The following is a 17,743-nucleotide window of genomic DNA, read 5'->3' on the forward strand; positions in this document are numbered from 1 at the left end:
CTCCCCAATCTCCCCACCCCCTGCTATCCCTCCCCTAACCCCCCACCTCCCAACAGATCCCAGTGTGTGATGTTCTTCTCCCTGTGTCCATGTGTTCTCACTGTTCAACACCCACTTATGAGTGAGAACATGCGGACTTTTACCCATCCAAGTTATCAGACTCTAAATTCTATACATAGAACTCCTTCAGGATCTGTGTAGACTAGAGGTTACAAACCACTATTCTAGAGTATATAACTAGGAATGGAATTGCTGGATCATAAGTTATGTTCATAGTCATCTTTTCTAAATAGTGCCAAACTGTTCTATAAATATATATTCTTAATAGCAGTGTATAAGGTTTTCCTGACCAATTTATTATTATTGCCCATCTGATATGATGAGTGTGAAGATGCATTTTTACACCTCTCATAACAAATAGGTGTTAAAGGATGGTGGGAATTATAGGAAGTGGGCAAAGGGAACAATGTACTTGATGGTGTTCTTGCTTAGTTTTTTTGCTCATGCAAAAGCAGGAGAGGTGGATCCAATGCTGGCTTAACTGGATAGGAAGACAGCAGTTGTACATGTAAACTCTAGATGCTGAAATTTCCTGACTGAAAACTTTCCAAATAAATATGAGATGGAAGACTCTTAGACAAAACTCAGAGCAAATGCCTCTAACTTCTGTGATAGGTTCTTACCTCTAGTCGTGGGTATTCTTTGCCTTAGTAGGAAACTCATCTGTCCTTTGAATCTCTGGGAGCTACATAAATGAGGGGTGACTATACTTTCTGTTTTTCTATTTCCCTCAAATAGCTAATTCATAATTTACTATCTTTGCCATATGTAAGAGCAGTGTAAAACAGAAATAATATAAAATAACATAAAAATGTAAAAATAACATAGCTATAAATATAGATTTCATAGTCTTGGAAGTACCAAATCTACTTTAATAAGAAGCACTCAATTAAAACAAAAATTAAAGTTGTTTGTAGGAAAACCCTACCACATCTGTGACAGTACTAAAGAAAACTCTGATTCTGGGGTTAGTAGCATGTAATTTTCTTGAGGTAACTTAATACTTACAGTAAAGATAGTAAATTGGTACTGTCTCATTACCTTACAGCAACACACCAATAGCTTCAGAGATGATAAATACATAAAACTCAATAAAAAGGACCAGAATGTATATGTAGGCTTTTATTAGGGAAAACATTTCCATATCCATAAAGATTACATTAAAACAAACGGATGTCTCAAGTATCTTTGTTAAACAAAGATAAAAAATGAAGTAAGTAGTAGTTAAAATTAATTATAAATAAAGACATTTCAGCACATACACCAAAAGTTTTTTCTAGATTTTTAATACCAGGACCTAACACCATCATTTTCCAAGTAAGTGTCAAATAACTAATGTGAAAACTGTAGTTAATATAGATGTCACAAATGACAATGTGGTTTTTTATAGTAAAGAAATACGTTAATTTTCATGAATCCTATTTGGTATTACAAAATAAAATTCACTAGACAAAACCCAAAAAACCCCAGGAAAACAGACATGGAAAGGTTGAAAAAATATATTAATAATTTTAAAATGCTGTTACAAGCATGGAAATGTTACCATTATCATTTGAACATAAGAAAATGCTATAAAACAAAGAGTTGTCAAAATACAGTAGAAGAGATATTCTGAAGCAAATGAAGTCAAGATCTTAAAACAATGACAAGTATTTTTTAATGTATGACAGATACTGAAATATCATGAAGAAAGTAAACAGAACTAATTTTTGAAGTGGTAGTACCACATATAGCCTTCAAAATGCAAGAAACATAGCAGATTAACTTACCACCTCCTTCAAATAAAAGTGAGAACCTCTTGGGAGAATTTAAGCACCATTAGCAGACAGATCTCATAGCGGTTAATGAAATGTTTTGTATTTCAGTAGAAAACTATTTCAATGGTGAAAATGATGTAGGAATCAGAAGCATATTCTGCTGAGACACTAGGTAGTTGACACTTTCCCGAACTGGAAAAACATTTCATAAAAAGGCATATAGAGTTACTGACTGAATCACATTTGTTCTAAAAATAATTCATGCCTAGTCAGACAGCTTACCAGCCGCCACAACTCTGGGGTCCTCATGGGCCTTATGTCTCCCAGCTGCACGACTATCTGCACTCTCATTCCACCAAAGAACGTGAACTGCAGAAATAAATGACAAATATCTAAAAAATATGGCCTTCATAAGAAATAATGAATCAAAACCATCCTATTCTTTAAATCAAAATAGTGATATCAAAAAGGTAAAACTAAATATGTTAGTGTAAGATTTCAGAGGGGTCAGAGACTTACTAGAGAAATTGATAAACTAATTAAGTTGGTTTTATAGATGAAATAGAAGGCTGGAAAATGGAAGTACTAAAGTAAAACAGCTAGAGGCATAAGACAAGACCCAAAATTTAAGATTTCCTACTACATTTTACTTTATTTTTTTAAAAAGCACCCATCTCTACTAAAAATACAAAAAATTAGCTGGGCATGGTGGCGCTTGCCTGTACTCCCAGCTACTCAGGAGGCTGAGGCAGGAGAATTGCCTGAACCCAGGAGGCGGAGGTTGCGGTGAGCCGAGATCGTGCCATTGCACTCCAGCCTGGGTAACAAGAGCGAAACTCCGTCTCAAAAAAAAAAAGCAAAATTATGAGCAAATTGTGTTTACTATTAAAAATATATTATATAAAAAAGAAAATTAAAAGTGGTATAATGTTAACAGTATAGAGAAAATCTCTATGGAAATGTATTGTATTTCCTTTAGAAAATGAGTAAAACCAAATCAGGGTCTTATATGTTATAATAACAGATTTAGCTTAGTAACAGATTTTTAAAAATCAACAGTATTTTCTATGGCAATATTAATTTTTAATGGCTATATAAATTCCTCCTTACAGATACAGCAACTTATTATGCCAACCCCCTATTGTTATTGATTAGACTATTTCCAGTAGTTCAGTATTCTATAAAATACTGGAATAAATGTTCTTCTTATACAAAATTATGAAGTTTTTATATAGTTGTAATATATAAATTTTAGACGTATAGGAAAATGCAGATAAATTAAAAAAACAAATTGTAATTATTTCTATATTACCTAGAAATAACCACTTTTATATTTGGTGCATCTCTTTCCATATTTGTGTATATATGTATTTTGATTTTTTAATTTTATTTTTGTAGAGACAGGGTCCCACTTCATGGCCTAGGCTGGTCTTGAACTCCTGGCCTCAAGCAATCCTACTACCTCGGCATCCCAAAGTGTTGAGATTCCAGGTATGAGCCACCATGCCTGGCCTGCATTTTTATATGCAGTTGTATATTTATACAAATAAACATTTACCGCATATTTGCCTATGCTTACATAAATACATGATATGATGTACATGTGTATTGATTTCTGTATTTCATATGTATTACATAAAGGTCATACATTTCCAATGTTTCTTTAATGTAAACAATATTAACAAACTTCACTTGAGCACAGCTATATGTTTATAATAATTTCGAAGACTACTGATATTTATTGAACGATAACTATGTGTCACGCCTTGTTTTAAGCATTTTAATGTATTAACTAACTCATTTAATCCTCATATAATCTAGGTCCTCATAATGGTCTATCATTTTACGGATGAAAAAACTAAGGTATGGTGAGGTTTACTTACCCAAAGTCAAAAGGTAAGTAGTGTACCTGGGATTCAAACCCAGGCAGTCTGATTCTGATTACTTCCTTAATATAAAGTAGAATTTGAGAGAACTAGAGCATGTCTTATATATATACACTTACATATAGCGTATATAGTATACACCGTCCTCCAGAAATGATGTCTGTATTGATTACCTTTTTTTTTTTAAGACAGAGTCTTGCTCTTTCGCCAGGCTGGAGTGCAGTGGCACAATCTCAGCTCACTGCAACCTCTGTCTCCTGGATTCAAGCGATTCTCCTGCCTCAGCATCCTGAGTAGCTGGGACTACAGGCGCGCACCATCACGCCCGGCTAATTTTTTGTATTTTAGTAGAGACAGGTTTCACCATGGCCAGGATGGTCTCCATATCCTGACCTCGTGATCCGCCTGCCTCGGCCTCCCAAAGTGCTAGGATTACAGGCGTGAGCCACAGCGCCCAGCCCTGATGACCAATTCTAACACTGAGAATGAATTTAAATGAAAAAGTGTATGAACACAAATTTTCAGTAGTTTTTTTAAAAAAGTAAAAGTTATGTATGTGCAGTATAGAAAGTTAAGATAGAGGCTGGGTGTGGTGGCTCACGCCTCTAATCCCAACACTTTGGGAGGCCGAGGCGGGCGAATCACCCGAGGTCAGGAGTTTTGAGACCAGCCTGGCCAACATGGTGAAACCCGGCCAACATGGAGAAACCCTGTCTCTACTAAAAATACAAAACTTAGCTGGGCGTGGTGGCGCATGTCTGTAATCCCAGCTACTCTGGAGGCTGAGGCAGAAGAATCGCGTAAACTAGTGAGGTGAAGGTTGCAGGGAGCTGAGATCATGCCACTGCACTCCAGAGTATGACTCCATCTCAAAAAAAAAAAAAAGACAGAGACTTAAAATAACCATTTCTCCTATTGAAATATGATCACTACGTATGTTATATACTTTCAAATTTCTTTTCTGTATAATTTAGCACACCTATACACATACACACCCATGCATATTTTCTAGAAGTAATACTGGCAAAGACAATAAAAATAAGGCTTTATGAACACTACACAGTATTTGAATACTTATTTTTTTCCTGACCTAATAGGATATCCATATAAGTATGCCTTTAATTAGGTAACAAAATGGCATCTCATTATTGTTTTAATCTGCATTTTATTTAGTATATATTTGGTAGCTATGTGCATGTCTACTTTTGCATAAATTTTTATTTTTGCTTTTGAATTTCATTTGTGGTGATTTTCAGGCATCCAGAAAGTTTGAGCCTTTGTATAATAAAATCACCAGTTGATTTTTTTTTCTTCATCATTTCTTCATTTGCTTTTGGCTTACAAATATGGTCCCAATCCACATTACTAAATAAATTCATCTACATTTTGTTTTACCAATTTTATGAATTAAATTTTTTTCATTAAATGTATAATCCATCTTGACTTTATTTTAGCATATGGTGTGAGATAGGCATCTAAAAATTTTCATAACAGTTTCTCCCCCATGTACTTTCCAACCTGACTATACCTTTATTTTTATATATTCTATTTTCTTATGATAGATTATTACAAGAAGTTGAATTTCTGCATAAAGATGGGTATATTAGGTTTGAGATGTCCATTGAACATAAAGAGATAATAGGAAGGCAACTGGATATTATGATGAGTCTTTCAAATATCTGTTAGCTATTCTTAGACATTTATCCTTTGTTCCTTTTTTTTTTTTTTTTTTTTAAGAGACAGGTCTTACTATGTCATTCAGGGGCTAAAGTGAAGTGGTGCAATCATAGCTCACTGCAGCCTTGAACTCCTGGCTCAAGTGATCCTCCCACCTCAGCCTCCCAAGTAGGTAGGACTACAAGTGTTCACCACCATCCCCAACTAATTGTTAAAATATTTTTTTGTAGAGACAAGCTGTGTTGTCCAGGCTAATCTCGAACTCCTGGGCTCAAGCAATCCTCCCACCTCAGCCTCCTAAAAGCGCTGGAATTACAGGTGTTAGTTACCTCATTGGCTCCTTTATCCTTTCAGATAAAATTTACAAATGTTTTTAATTTGCCACAAAATACCTTGAAATTCTGATTAAATGTTTTTCAACTTTAAAAGTTAAATATCCCAAATATGTGTTTTCTTAAATAAATTTATATCCATATATAAATTTGCCTTAATATATATGTATATTTATTGTCTATATAGATATATATAAAACTATGGTGGAAAATGGGTACATTTTTATGGGGAGGGCTTTAATATTTATACAAAATATATATTACTTTTTTACTTAGAGATAATCTTCCTACCCCAAGAAATATTTTTTTTAAAAAATCAATAAAAGTACATTCAGAGGAAAAGAAATGATGAACGTAACAGATTATTTCTTGAGGTTCCTTCAGTTTGTTTGTTTGTTTGTTTTGAGGTGGAATTTTGCTCTTGTCGCCCAGGCTGAAGTGCAATGGTGCGTTTTTGGCTCATTGCAATTGCTACTTCCCTGGTTCAAGTGGTTCTCCTGCCTCAGCCTCCAGAGTAGCTGGGTTACAGGTACCCACCACAAATTACAGGCCTGGCTAACTTTTTCTACTTTTAGTAGAGATGGGTTTCACCATGTTTGCCAGGCTGGTCTCAAACTCCTGACCTCAGGTGATCTGCCCCCCTTGGCCTCCCAAAGTGCTGGGATTACAGCATGAGCCACTGTGCCCGGCCGAGCTTCCCCAGAACTGAAAGTATAATAAAAAACTTAAATAAATAAAAATAAATTTAATCATTTTGATGTGTCAGGGAAAACAGCTATTCAGCATTTGAAAAAGGTTTCATAAGTTGTTAACATTCTAAATAAATAAGATGTAAAACAGATTTTCTCAATTTTTAAATTTTAAAAAACTAAACATTTGGCAATAAATAATAAAATATACTCTATAATGAGAAAGAGAGGCCCAAGGAACCTAGTAACCCAAGGAACTTAAGTCACAATATATATTACAGTTTCATATAAGAAGAAATGGACAATTGTACCTCTGTTGAGTGCTCCGTATTCTGTGTGGAACACTCCAACTAGTTTTGTGTAGCCTAGATTGACGTGAGCATGAACTGCCCTTTTAAATGCATCACCCCACAGAGCTGGCCCACCAGGTTTCATCTGAAAAGTGGCCAGTTCATAGACTCCTGAAATAGGGAGAAAAAGAATTTTTTAGAAGATATTCAAGCAATATCTAATCACGTTTCTCAGTCCTTTCACTATCTATACACACAGATTGGGAGGATCAGACACGCATACATATTATGTAGACATGGTTATTATATTTGCATTCTCTTTCTTTGCTTTTATGTTTAGAAAGTCCTTGCCTATGTTTAAGAAAATGAGTTGTTATGCTTAATCATACAGACGACAAAGAAAAATAACTGGAAGCTATTATCAACTATTATCTGAAATATTTTTAATCTATAAAATTTGTCAAAAAACTTGAGAATTTATGATGAAATAGAATTTTGAGCTGCATGAGGCTATACTTTTAGAGAATAAAAGAAGAATTTTCCAATCTATATTTTCATTCTTTCCAATTTCCACTATGTTTTTCTTCATATAATTTCTCCCTATAAGTTTCCATTTTTAATAGGAACAGCAAAGCAAAGAGTGGACCTGAAGTGATGTCTCTGAATTTTGGGGGGAAAAAACCCTAAAGAGATGGTTTTATTTTTCCTAAATATCCAAGTAAATACTTGAAAAGTATTGTATACTTTGGACAGAAGTATAGGGCTGGTGGAGAGAAAGAAACTACAGGACTAGTAGGAAAGGCATGCAAAAGTTTCTAAGCAATGATGAACACAGAGGAGGAGAACCAAGATTTGTCACTGTCAGAGAAGTGAACTGTTTTATTTACATAGTGCTGAGAGCTGAGAGGACACCTAAGTAGGTAAAGATCCAAAGAACACTGCTAATTTTTTGTAACCTAAATACACTACAAAGTTGGGAATAATGGGGGAAGTAAAATAACATTTAAATTAGTTTATGTTTTCTAATCTGACCTTTGTTTAAAACTGGATTGAGGTAATAGTTTCTTTAAGTCAGGAAGAAGTGAAATCAGCAAGAAGACAAATCTTAAGCATTACTTTCAAACTGAGAAACAAGAAAGAAGACACAAAAGTTAGACTAAAGTAATATAGCTTGTCAGTTTCAGTTAATCTGTTTCCCCCAAATAGTTAATTTTATAAGCAAAGCTGTATTTAATGATTCAAGATTAGTTATAATGTATGGAAATGCTTTTACATTTTAAAGATTATATTATTTTAAAATTATGGCAAAACTTCTTATGCTATCGCTTACGTATCAACACGTTCCCTGCTCCGAGTACACAAATTCTCAACTTCTACTGACCATGTCAACTTTTTCTATAACACAGTTAAGCTTTACAAATCTGTAAGATCTCAATTTGAAAAAAAACTCATGATTTTATGCTCATTTTTTTAAAGGACAGGGTAAGAGCCCTCATTTATTTTTACCTCCACAATCACTGTATATTCCTATATAAAACAAAGGATTAATTTTTTTCCAAAGGAACTTCAGTTTTTATCACTTCAGTTCTTTAGTATTTTATTCATCAAAACTCAAAGTGACTAAGGAAGGACTTGCCTTCTTTTGAAGGTTTTTCTAATTTGCACCATGGTACCAAGTAAGTAATCTCACTCTCTTGTTTATCAATGAGAGCCAAATTTGGAATGAGGAATTGTTCTTGCCATTCCTCATCTTTGGCCAAGGCTTTCCGAACTTCAGTTCGATGAGCAAAATTATCTGTGGGAAGAAAAGAATTACGATAAATAAAAAGTTTTAATTTTAAATCACCTGTACTTTTCTGGGTTTCATTCAAATCAGCAAAAGTTCATTGATGCCATATAAGAACCCTGTGTTAGGCCTTTGGAGACCCCAACATAGACAGATGTGACCATCTGTCCTGAAGTTGCTCAAGGACAAAAAAGGCAGTAGAAATGCAACTAATTGTAATGTCGTGTAACAGGCTTTATAGGTTCTACCATGTAGTAGGCAGTTCTGTGAATTAGGTAAGTTATTGAATCTTTCTGTGCCTCAGTTTCTGTGAAATTGAGATAATAAGACATCTACCTCCAGGGTTGTATGAGGATTAACACATGAAAAGAGTTTAGAATAGTCTTTGGACTTTTTAAGCTTTTTCTTTGAACAAAAAAAGATTTCAAAGAAATATTGCTGATTCTCCTACTTATTGGCACCCATTCTTTCTCCCCAGCACTTAATTTCTCTTCTATTAAAGTTACCCAAACAGTTATATACATTTGCCAACATACAGGCCTAGTACTATATTTACTGTTAGGACTTCATAAGACTAATGGTAAGAGAGTTTCATATGGTTTACATTGGGATAAGGAAGAATACCTATCTTACAACTTAAGTGAGGTGTATTAGAACTTAGTTTTTAAAAATGGGCTGTGATAAAACTTGTACCACATCTAAAGCATAAATTGTATTTTAATGGGGCTTTTTCTATTATAACAGGGAAAAACCCTAAACCAAACACTAAATTATTAAAAATTCTTTAGGTATCATCAAGTCTGATGTAGAGAGGCACTGGAATAACAAGCATTCTGGGGATTCTTGTAACTTGTTCTCCTTCCTCTACTCAACCAGGTGTAGGTTAGTTTCAACATGGGACGAACTCTCTTTTATTCTTATACCTCCCTCAAGTAGTATGACAGTGAATTCCTTGAAACTCTGGGGTACAGATACTAAACAAACGTTGTCTCTAAACATAACAATTATTAAATCCTAGATTTCAGTGAGGATAAAAAGTTAACCATCATCCCCTGTGAAACTCCATATTCATGAAGTCCCTTAAATGGTTGAATTCTTTCTGCTAAAATACTGATATCCAGCCTCCTAGCTTCAAAAAAAGAGATATTTCTCCTTTCCTTTTGTTAACCCACTTGGACTTTTACAATTGCTGCTTTAAATTTTTCATAAACTATCTTTATAGCAAACCATTTTAACATTTTTCTGAGGATTAAAGTGTAGTTCCCAATTTTATGTCTTGATATATGAGACACCATGTTTTCCAATTTATAATGTAAGAGTTTCAGCAAGGGGTTAGAGGTATACCACTGGGAAGAATAAGAACTGAATTTGTTTTTTTGGTATTGCTTTTCAAAAGTCTTAGTTAACCTGTGGGTATATATAGTAATATAGAGCCAAGAACTAGGTCTTATGTTACATTTAACAGAATGAAAATCTATACTGAATGCTAAAACTGGATGACTCTTTACCATACTTCCAAATATGAAACACTTTATTCATTCTGCCTCCAAATTCTGCACTCCAGTATCCAACCAATTCAGAGTGAGCTGTCCGAAGATGAACATTTTTCTTAAAATTTTCCAGGAACTCATTCATCTTTGAGGGTTTAAGGTAATAAGTACGAAATTCATAGAATGTTCCATCATATTGTCTGGGTCCTGTAGCAAAAGATGAGCACACCTGAAGAAGATAAGACAAATGTAAATATCTTGGTAAGACAGGATTCATTATACTATGTTACAACCAAATCTGAGTCTGGTACAAGGAACATTCGTAGACTCATTACTCATGTTTGTACTTCTGTTGTCAATTCTCAGTATGTTAGTGGTGGACGGTGTCCAGGTTCTTGGTGTTTCGAACAAAGAGTTGGACCAAATGCACAAACAAAGCAAGGAAATAATGGAAGTAACAAAAGCAGAGATTTACTGAAAATGAAAGCACACTCCATAGGGTAGGAAAGGGCCTAAGCCAGCGGCTCAAGGGTCCTGGTTACAGCATTTTCTGGGATTTCAATACCCCCTAGAGGCTTCCCATTGGTTACTTGGTAAGCCCTATGCAAATGAAGAGGATGAAGTAAAGTTACAAAATCATTTACTCTGTGCACGCCCTATGTAAATGAAGAGGATATTTCTTGTCAGAGCTGAGGTGTTTGATTTAGTTCTAGGAAGTCCTTAGGTTCCCTGCCTCCAGGCTCTGTTCTGCCTCACATATACATTGGTTTACATAGACACGTCTATAAAGACAACTATTAAATATGCCTAGTATCCAGTTACTGTATCCTAGCGGGGGTTTACTGTCACCTTTAGCCACTTTTTCAGAAATTGCTCATAAGAAGGCACTGAGATATTAATGATACACCTTTATCCAAGAACTACAGTTAGGATTCTAACAAACTTACAGAAGTTTTCCTATTAGTCAATATTGCATCTTTAGTCAAGAGCATATGTGTTATAGTTATGCGTATACAAAATACAAAATTATGTATAAGGCTTAATGATAATTATCTAGAGTTAATTCTATTGATGTCTGAGTTATATGCTTACTGCTCAAATGACTAAGCCTACCAACAAAAACAACAGCTGCCCCTGTATTTCGTGGACACTATTTTTGTGCTTTTAAACAAAACTCTAGTAAACAGAATGTTAACATAATAAGCAAGTGCCTAGGATCCATAATTTCAAAATTATTATAATAAAATATATCAGGAGATAGGTCAATGGGGCATTTTAACAACTGGATTTCAGGTTGATTCGGGGAATTTGTATTTGGGGGATAAAATAGTTGATCAAAGGTACACATTTTTACAATTTTTTGCAGTATTAAAATATAGTAGGGAACCTACAGGGAGGCAGAGGTGTGGACAGGTGGTACTAGAGAAGGAAGACCGCAGGGGAGCAGGGTTTGTGGGGGAGGCGGATGGGAGGTGAGGGGAATTTTGCTGCAGGGATGACTTTTAACTGCAGGGGTAGAAATCACAAGTCGTCCATGCTCCCTTATCTCCAAGATAGGGCTCATTCCCACCAGCAACGACCTCCACTCCACTTAGAAGAATTGATGGACATTTTTAAAAATTCAAAGGAGAATCATTAGGGTAAAGGCTGGATTGTTAATCTGGGGTGAACGGACATTAGCTGCTCTTCTTTGGTGTTTTTCAGCCTGTCTCTAGGATAGGTGAATCCCCTTCCTATCCTGCCCCTTAAGAAAGGAGTAAAGTCCTAACATAAAAAAGAAAAGAAATGTCTGGGTTTGATGCACAGGATAGGCCACTCCCGAAAGTTAGGGCAGAATCACAAGCTCCATTTTTGTCCATTTCTCATCTAAGGTTAGAAGACTCTGTCGTCGTCCTGTTTGCTAGGAGACTCCGGTCCCCGCCTGGCTGGGGGAGCGACCACCGAAGCGCGGGTGGCGGGCAGGGTCCAGCCCCACCGGAACCCTGGGCCTCCTCTTGAAGGATCTCCCCGAAATGCTCGAAGTTGTGTGTTTCATTTAAAAGCGGGAGGCCGGTTCCGTTGCGAGCGGCTGGTTGGCCATTTCCTCCTTCAACCTGATGTCTAGAGAGGGCGGTGGCTTGGAAAGCCCCAAACCCACAGGCGGCCCGACAGCGCCAGGTGATAACGCGGGAGAGTTCCCCGGGCCGCAGCCGCGATGTAGCCGGGCGGTAAAAACACAATAGCTAGGGCCTCGGGTGTGTCCTGGCGGGTGTAGCATCCAGGCTATAAAACTCTGACGGCGACTGCCCGCAAGACGACCCCGGCTGGGGGTATTATCTTAGCAGTGGCCTTTTTACTCGCGTCCCGGGACCCCAATCTTGGGGTTCCGGGGTTCAGGCTAAAACCTCGGCGGCGGCGCGGCGCCTGGCCCACTGTGGGTGCGCATGGCGGAGAGCGCATGCGCGCGGCTCGTACGTTACCGGAACACTCCCCGCCCCTCCCCTTCCCTCGGGCGAGGGCTTGGGCCCCCTCGCGGCCGGTACCTGAGGCGTGAGCGTCCGTGAGGCCAGCGCCCTAGTCAGGCCGCTTCTGAGGACCAGCATGGCGCGGCTTCGGCGTTGAGAGAAGCAGCCAGCCGTGTCCTTTCTGAGACTCCTCTGAAGATTTTTCGAGTGGAAAGTAGCAGCTCCTGGACCATTCGCGGACGCAGGCTGGGGCGGGGCTCGGCGGGGTCAGCTCCACCCCGGCGCTGGAGGCGCGGCGGGTCGCGTAGCTTGGTGTCTTTCTCTTAAGCTTGGTCCCTGTGGTTTCCTGGAAAGTTCTTTACTCAAACATTAGAGATGACGTTAGAATTAACTGAACGCTGGGATCATTCCTGCTTCACCTTTCTGAGCCCTCACTCAATTCTCTCGCTCCAGTGCGCGGTTGTGTACATTCGTAAATGTGCAGGGGTTGTGCGTGTGTTGTCCATGGCGAAGGAAGGAGAGGTGTCGAGTGCGTGCATGTGCAGAGCTTTGCATTTAAAATCGTGGAGCTTTTAAGTTTTAGATGTGATAGACGTGTATTTGAGCCTGACCTCTCTGCAACGAATGTGTTCTCCATTCCTATGGCCACCCCAGTGTGATCTTAGAAGGCTCCTGGTTAAATTTTCCACGAGCTCAGAGAAATGGCAGCACCGAGCCTGAAAAGAAAAAGTCTAAGTTAAACATACCCTAGTCTAGTCCTCCCAGTCCGGGAGTATTGGTTCCCAGAGTAACCACCTTCAACATTTTAAGCTGTTTTTTCTAATGCTTGTTTCCAGGTTTTAAAGTAAGAAGTATTTTCTGCTGTTTCTTGCATTTTCAGTTTTGGATAGTATGTGCTGACTCCCTTCTGTGGCAGATGAAGATTTATGTCTCATAGATGCCACTGTCCCCAAATTCACTTGTCTTCCTGCATCTATTAATGCTTATGTTAATTAATTTACAGTAATTTATTACATTATTTACAGTAATCTACATATTAATCTTTGCATTATTCTTGCTAATAATTATATTATTATACACATGAATGTAATATTGCTTACAACATGAGGACTAGGGAGTTATTACAAGACTATGAACTGTGGTTGTATTGGTTGTGCCTTGTGGAAGGGCTTTGGAATTGTCTGTTCACAGGAAGGAAAGCTTTTAAAAATTATTTTGGAAGAGTTGCCTCAGTTTTTCTCGAAGAGAGAAGTCCATTTGTAACTGTGCAAGACTAAAGAAATTCTTTGCATCAGGACTGGACCTATATGAGTAAATTATTTTCTTAGACCTTTTTTTAAGCCTGTAATTGCCAATCCATTTACTTATTCAACAGATATTTACTGAATTCCTTCCGTGTTCCAGGCACTTTTCCAGAAAGTAGGGTACAGAACTGAGCAAAAGTCAAAGATCCTGTTCTCTCGGGACATACAGATTGGAGGAAACAGATAAGCAAATGAAGAGTAAATATATCAGGATTGCCCAATAATATAAAGAAAAATACAGTAAGATGCAAAGAATAAAAGTGCTAGTGGAATTCTAAAAGTGCTCAGGATTCTAGCTATTGACTTAGATATTTAGGACTTAGGTTTCTTCATACCACTCTCTCAAAATACACTTTCCTTCCTGCATCTATTGATGTTTACATTAAAAATATGTTTTGGAGTAAGAAAAAAATGTTAAAATCACTGTAAGTATGGGTGGATCTCTTCAAGTAGCAGGCCTCACTGTAAGGTGATCTGACCTGGATATTTCATTGAAGACTATATCCCCTCCCCCAAACTCTTATCTGCAAGTTATTTCTCTGTGTATCAGTGTTAGGGAGGGGAAACTTACAAGTATTCTATCTGTGTGGGAAAAGCCTTACTGTCAATTTCCTGAGGCTAAGGAGGGAAGAAGGCCAGAACACTCAGCATTTGGTAGTATCTTTCAATAATATATTAATTAGGGTAGATTAAATAGCTCTTACAAATCACACAAAAAAGCGTATTATTACTCAAACACTATAGGATTTTATTTTTTATAAGAATCCAAAGTGGGTTTTTCTAGTTGGGAGGTAGCTCTTCTATACATAGTGAATTAGGGACCCACACTTATACCCTGTGGCTTTGCCATTCCCAGTCTCATCATTAACTGCATTCATCCAACAGAAAGATAACAGGGAACTTCCAAGAGGAATTTCCAAGAGGAAAATACGGATGGGGCAAAATTCATGGCTGCAATTTAGAGATGGCTAAACATTGTTAAGTGCTACTAAGTAGCTAAAATATTCTCCTATTTGCTTTCTCACAGGTTTTAAATATCCTCAAAATGCTGTGAGTTAAGCTTTATCTCCAGTTTGTAAGTGGGAAAGGTGAAGTCTGGAGAGAGAGTTTTCTCAAGTTCATTGCTACAAAGTGGCACAGACTTTGAAGACCGATTTAAAACCAGTTCAGTTTACCATTTATTTTTAAAAGGCGATTATTAAGATAATTTTAGATTTGTAGTGGAAAATAGCTTTTAGACAGAATTTAAAATGTAATATATTTCTGTGGCTGTTTTTAAAAACATATCCCTAAACTGCCTGGAAAATGTATAGGATAAACATCTTGAAAATTAATGTTGCATATCTTGAAATTCTGACAAATAGTCCAAAGGATAGATAGATCAAAGCTAGAAAAATCATACCAAAAAAACCCCTAGATTATCAAAATAGGCTTGTATGATATAGAGTAACTGGGTAGTTATTTTGGATTGGATAGATGGAGATGACCTATGAAAGAAGGTAACATCAAACATTTATCATAGATACGGAAGTGTACACTTTAAAGAAGAAGAATGAAGTGAATGTCTGTGCTCTTGCCACCAGGCTTAAGAAAAAGGGTATTGCCAGCAGTTCACAAGCCTAATACATGTTCATTCCTGGTCACATTATTCTTACCATCCTCTCCCCCAGTTCCCTTAAGTAACCATGATCCCAAATTTTGTGTTATTACATTATTTTTTCAGAAAAAATTCAACTACATTTGTATATAACTCTAAACAGTATATTGCTTTGATTTGTCTTAGATTGTTTGTTCACTAATTTCATTATTTTGTTACATAATTGTTAGTTATTACTTTAGGCTTTTGAAAATCACCCACATTAATGCAGTTGTGTGAGAACTGCATGTTAATTCCCTTTTGTATGCTATTTTATTACATGAAAACACTTTGATTTTTTTGGTCCATCTGACTATTATCAACAAAGCTGTTTGAATTTATTTGTAGATGTCTCCTGGTTCTGCTAGAAGAATTTCTCTAGGGCAGGTATTACTAACCTTTTTTGTGTGTCTTAAAATCCTTTTAAAATGTATAACAAATACATAGGGTTGCAAAGAAAACAAATACAGAGAAAAAATTGAACTAGAATCATCAAAATACAAAAAACAACTATGAAAAAATTGAACTAGAATAATGAAATATAAAAAAACTTTTTAAAAAAGAAATAGACGTGCTTCTTTATTAGGGCCCTAAATAACAGTATCTAATGATGGGTGCAAAAGATGTAATTTTGAAGCAGTGATAAGTGTGGAAGAAATTTTTATGTATTTGCAACAACCATAAATAGAATTTGACATTATCTATAATATTTATTGGTTACAAAGTCACAGGTCCTGCTAATACTGTGGTTTGTTGCCTACCTTCATAAACAAACAAAATGATTAATTTCAGTTAGATGTTGGTGCCAATAAAGATGCAACTGTTATTCACCCAACTCCTCAGACCCTCTGAATTCTATCCATAGATTCATTCAAAATCTGTTTACTGGAGGTTACAAACCACTACTCTGGATTACATACCCAGGAGTGGAATTTCTAGGTCATAAGTTATATACATATTCATCTTTACTAAATAGTGCCAGACTGTTTCATAGCAGTGTATGAGGTTTTCCTGACCATTTTTTTATTATTGCCCATCTGGTCTGATGAGTGTGAAGATGCATTTTTATACCTTTAATAACAAATAGGTATCCACTGAACGGCGGTAGAAATTGTATGAAATGAGCAAAAGAAACAATCTACTTGATGGTGCTCCTGCTTGTTTTTTTTTTTTTTCAAAGGTCAGACTCATGCAGAAGCAAGCAGGTAGACCCAATTCTTGTCCAACAGAATAGGCCAGGTAGTGCCACTGCTGGCCCAACTGAATAGGAGGGCAGTACCTCTGCATGTAAACGCTAGATGCTTATATTTTGGTACTACATCCCTGGGTACTTGTTTTGGTGCTTTGTTTTTCTGCAGCCACTAGATGGTGGCATAGACTCACTTTTTCTTCATTAGGTGTCTGTATGCATATGTCTATTTCTGTTGTTATTTTTGAGTTCCTGTAAATGTAAGTTATACATATTTATAGAGTGGAGTTAACTTACAGTTTATTGTTTGTGATTCTGGATTATGTATGGAAGAAAAACTGTAAAGGCAGGTTACTACTAATAATAAGGCAGGTTAATAATTTTAAAAATGGTAATAAAAAATCAATTTTTATTCAATTTTCTTTAAAAAGAGATCTACTCATATCACCGATTTTTTTTTTTTTTTTTTTTTTTTTTTTTGTGTGTGTGTGTGTGTGAGACGGAGTTTCGCTCTTGTTACCCAGGCTGGAGTGCAATGGTGCGATCTCGGCTCACCGCAACCTCCGCCTCCTGGGTTCAGGCAATTCTCCTGCCTCAGCCTCCTGAGTAGCTGGGATTACAGACACGCGCCACCATGCCCAGCTAATTTTTTGTGTTTTTAGTAAAGACGGGGTTTCACCATGTTGACCGGGATGGTCTCGATCTCTTGACCTCGTGATCCACCCGCCTCGGCCTCCCAAAGTGCTGGGATTACAGGCGTGAGCCACCGCGCCTGGCTCACCGAATATTTTTTAAGCATTTGTTGTATGTTTAACATTGAATTAAATGCCTTAATGAAGGAAAAAGAAAAAAACACCACTGCATGTTTCTTTCTGAGGTGGTCAGGATGTCTTGATATTTTTGTATTAGTCTCTTTTCAGATAGAGTTCTTAGAGTAAATAGAAGTAAAGACTTGTGAATAGCTAAATATTTAAATACAGTAGATATTTAAAATTTTGCTATTAATAAAATATTTTTATTTCTAAAACACATAAACATGTTTAATATATATCCATTACATCTTTTTAGATATAAAAATTGACTTTACATTTTCCATTGGAAAATGAATTTTGGTGCCAATGACATTTTAAAACCTGACATCAGTGAATAGAATTATTTCCTAAAATAGACTTTGCACATCTTTTGCTTTGAATAATCTCTGTG

The 17,743-nt window shown here is 36.6% G+C and overlaps 1 protein-coding gene across 1 annotated transcript; it reads right to left on the reverse strand.

The window, feature by feature from the left end:
• Window positions 1–1,169: 1,169 nt before the first annotated feature.
• NIPSNAP3A (nipsnap homolog 3A) lies at window positions 1,170–12,663 on the reverse strand. Its single transcript, XM_064379413.1, has 6 exons — window positions 12,490–12,663; window positions 9,986–10,196; window positions 8,328–8,486; window positions 6,713–6,862; window positions 2,100–2,186; window positions 1,170–2,009 (listed from the first exon to the last, which is right to left on the reverse strand). Exons 1-6 carry the CDS (start codon window positions 12,547–12,549, stop codon window positions 1,933–1,935), a joined length of 744 nt encoding a protein of 247 aa, XP_064235483.1. The 5' UTR covers window positions 12,550–12,663; the 3' UTR covers window positions 1,170–1,932.
• Window positions 12,664–17,743: the final 5,080 nt, after the last annotated feature.

This window comes from Aotus nancymaae, unplaced genomic scaffold, assembly GCF_030222135.1.
Source record: "Aotus nancymaae isolate 86718 unplaced genomic scaffold, 86718_ANA_hifiasm-v0.15.2.pri h1tg000003l, whole genome shotgun sequence".
Classification (NCBI taxonomy): Eukaryota; Metazoa; Chordata; class Mammalia; order Primates; family Aotidae; genus Aotus; species Aotus nancymaae.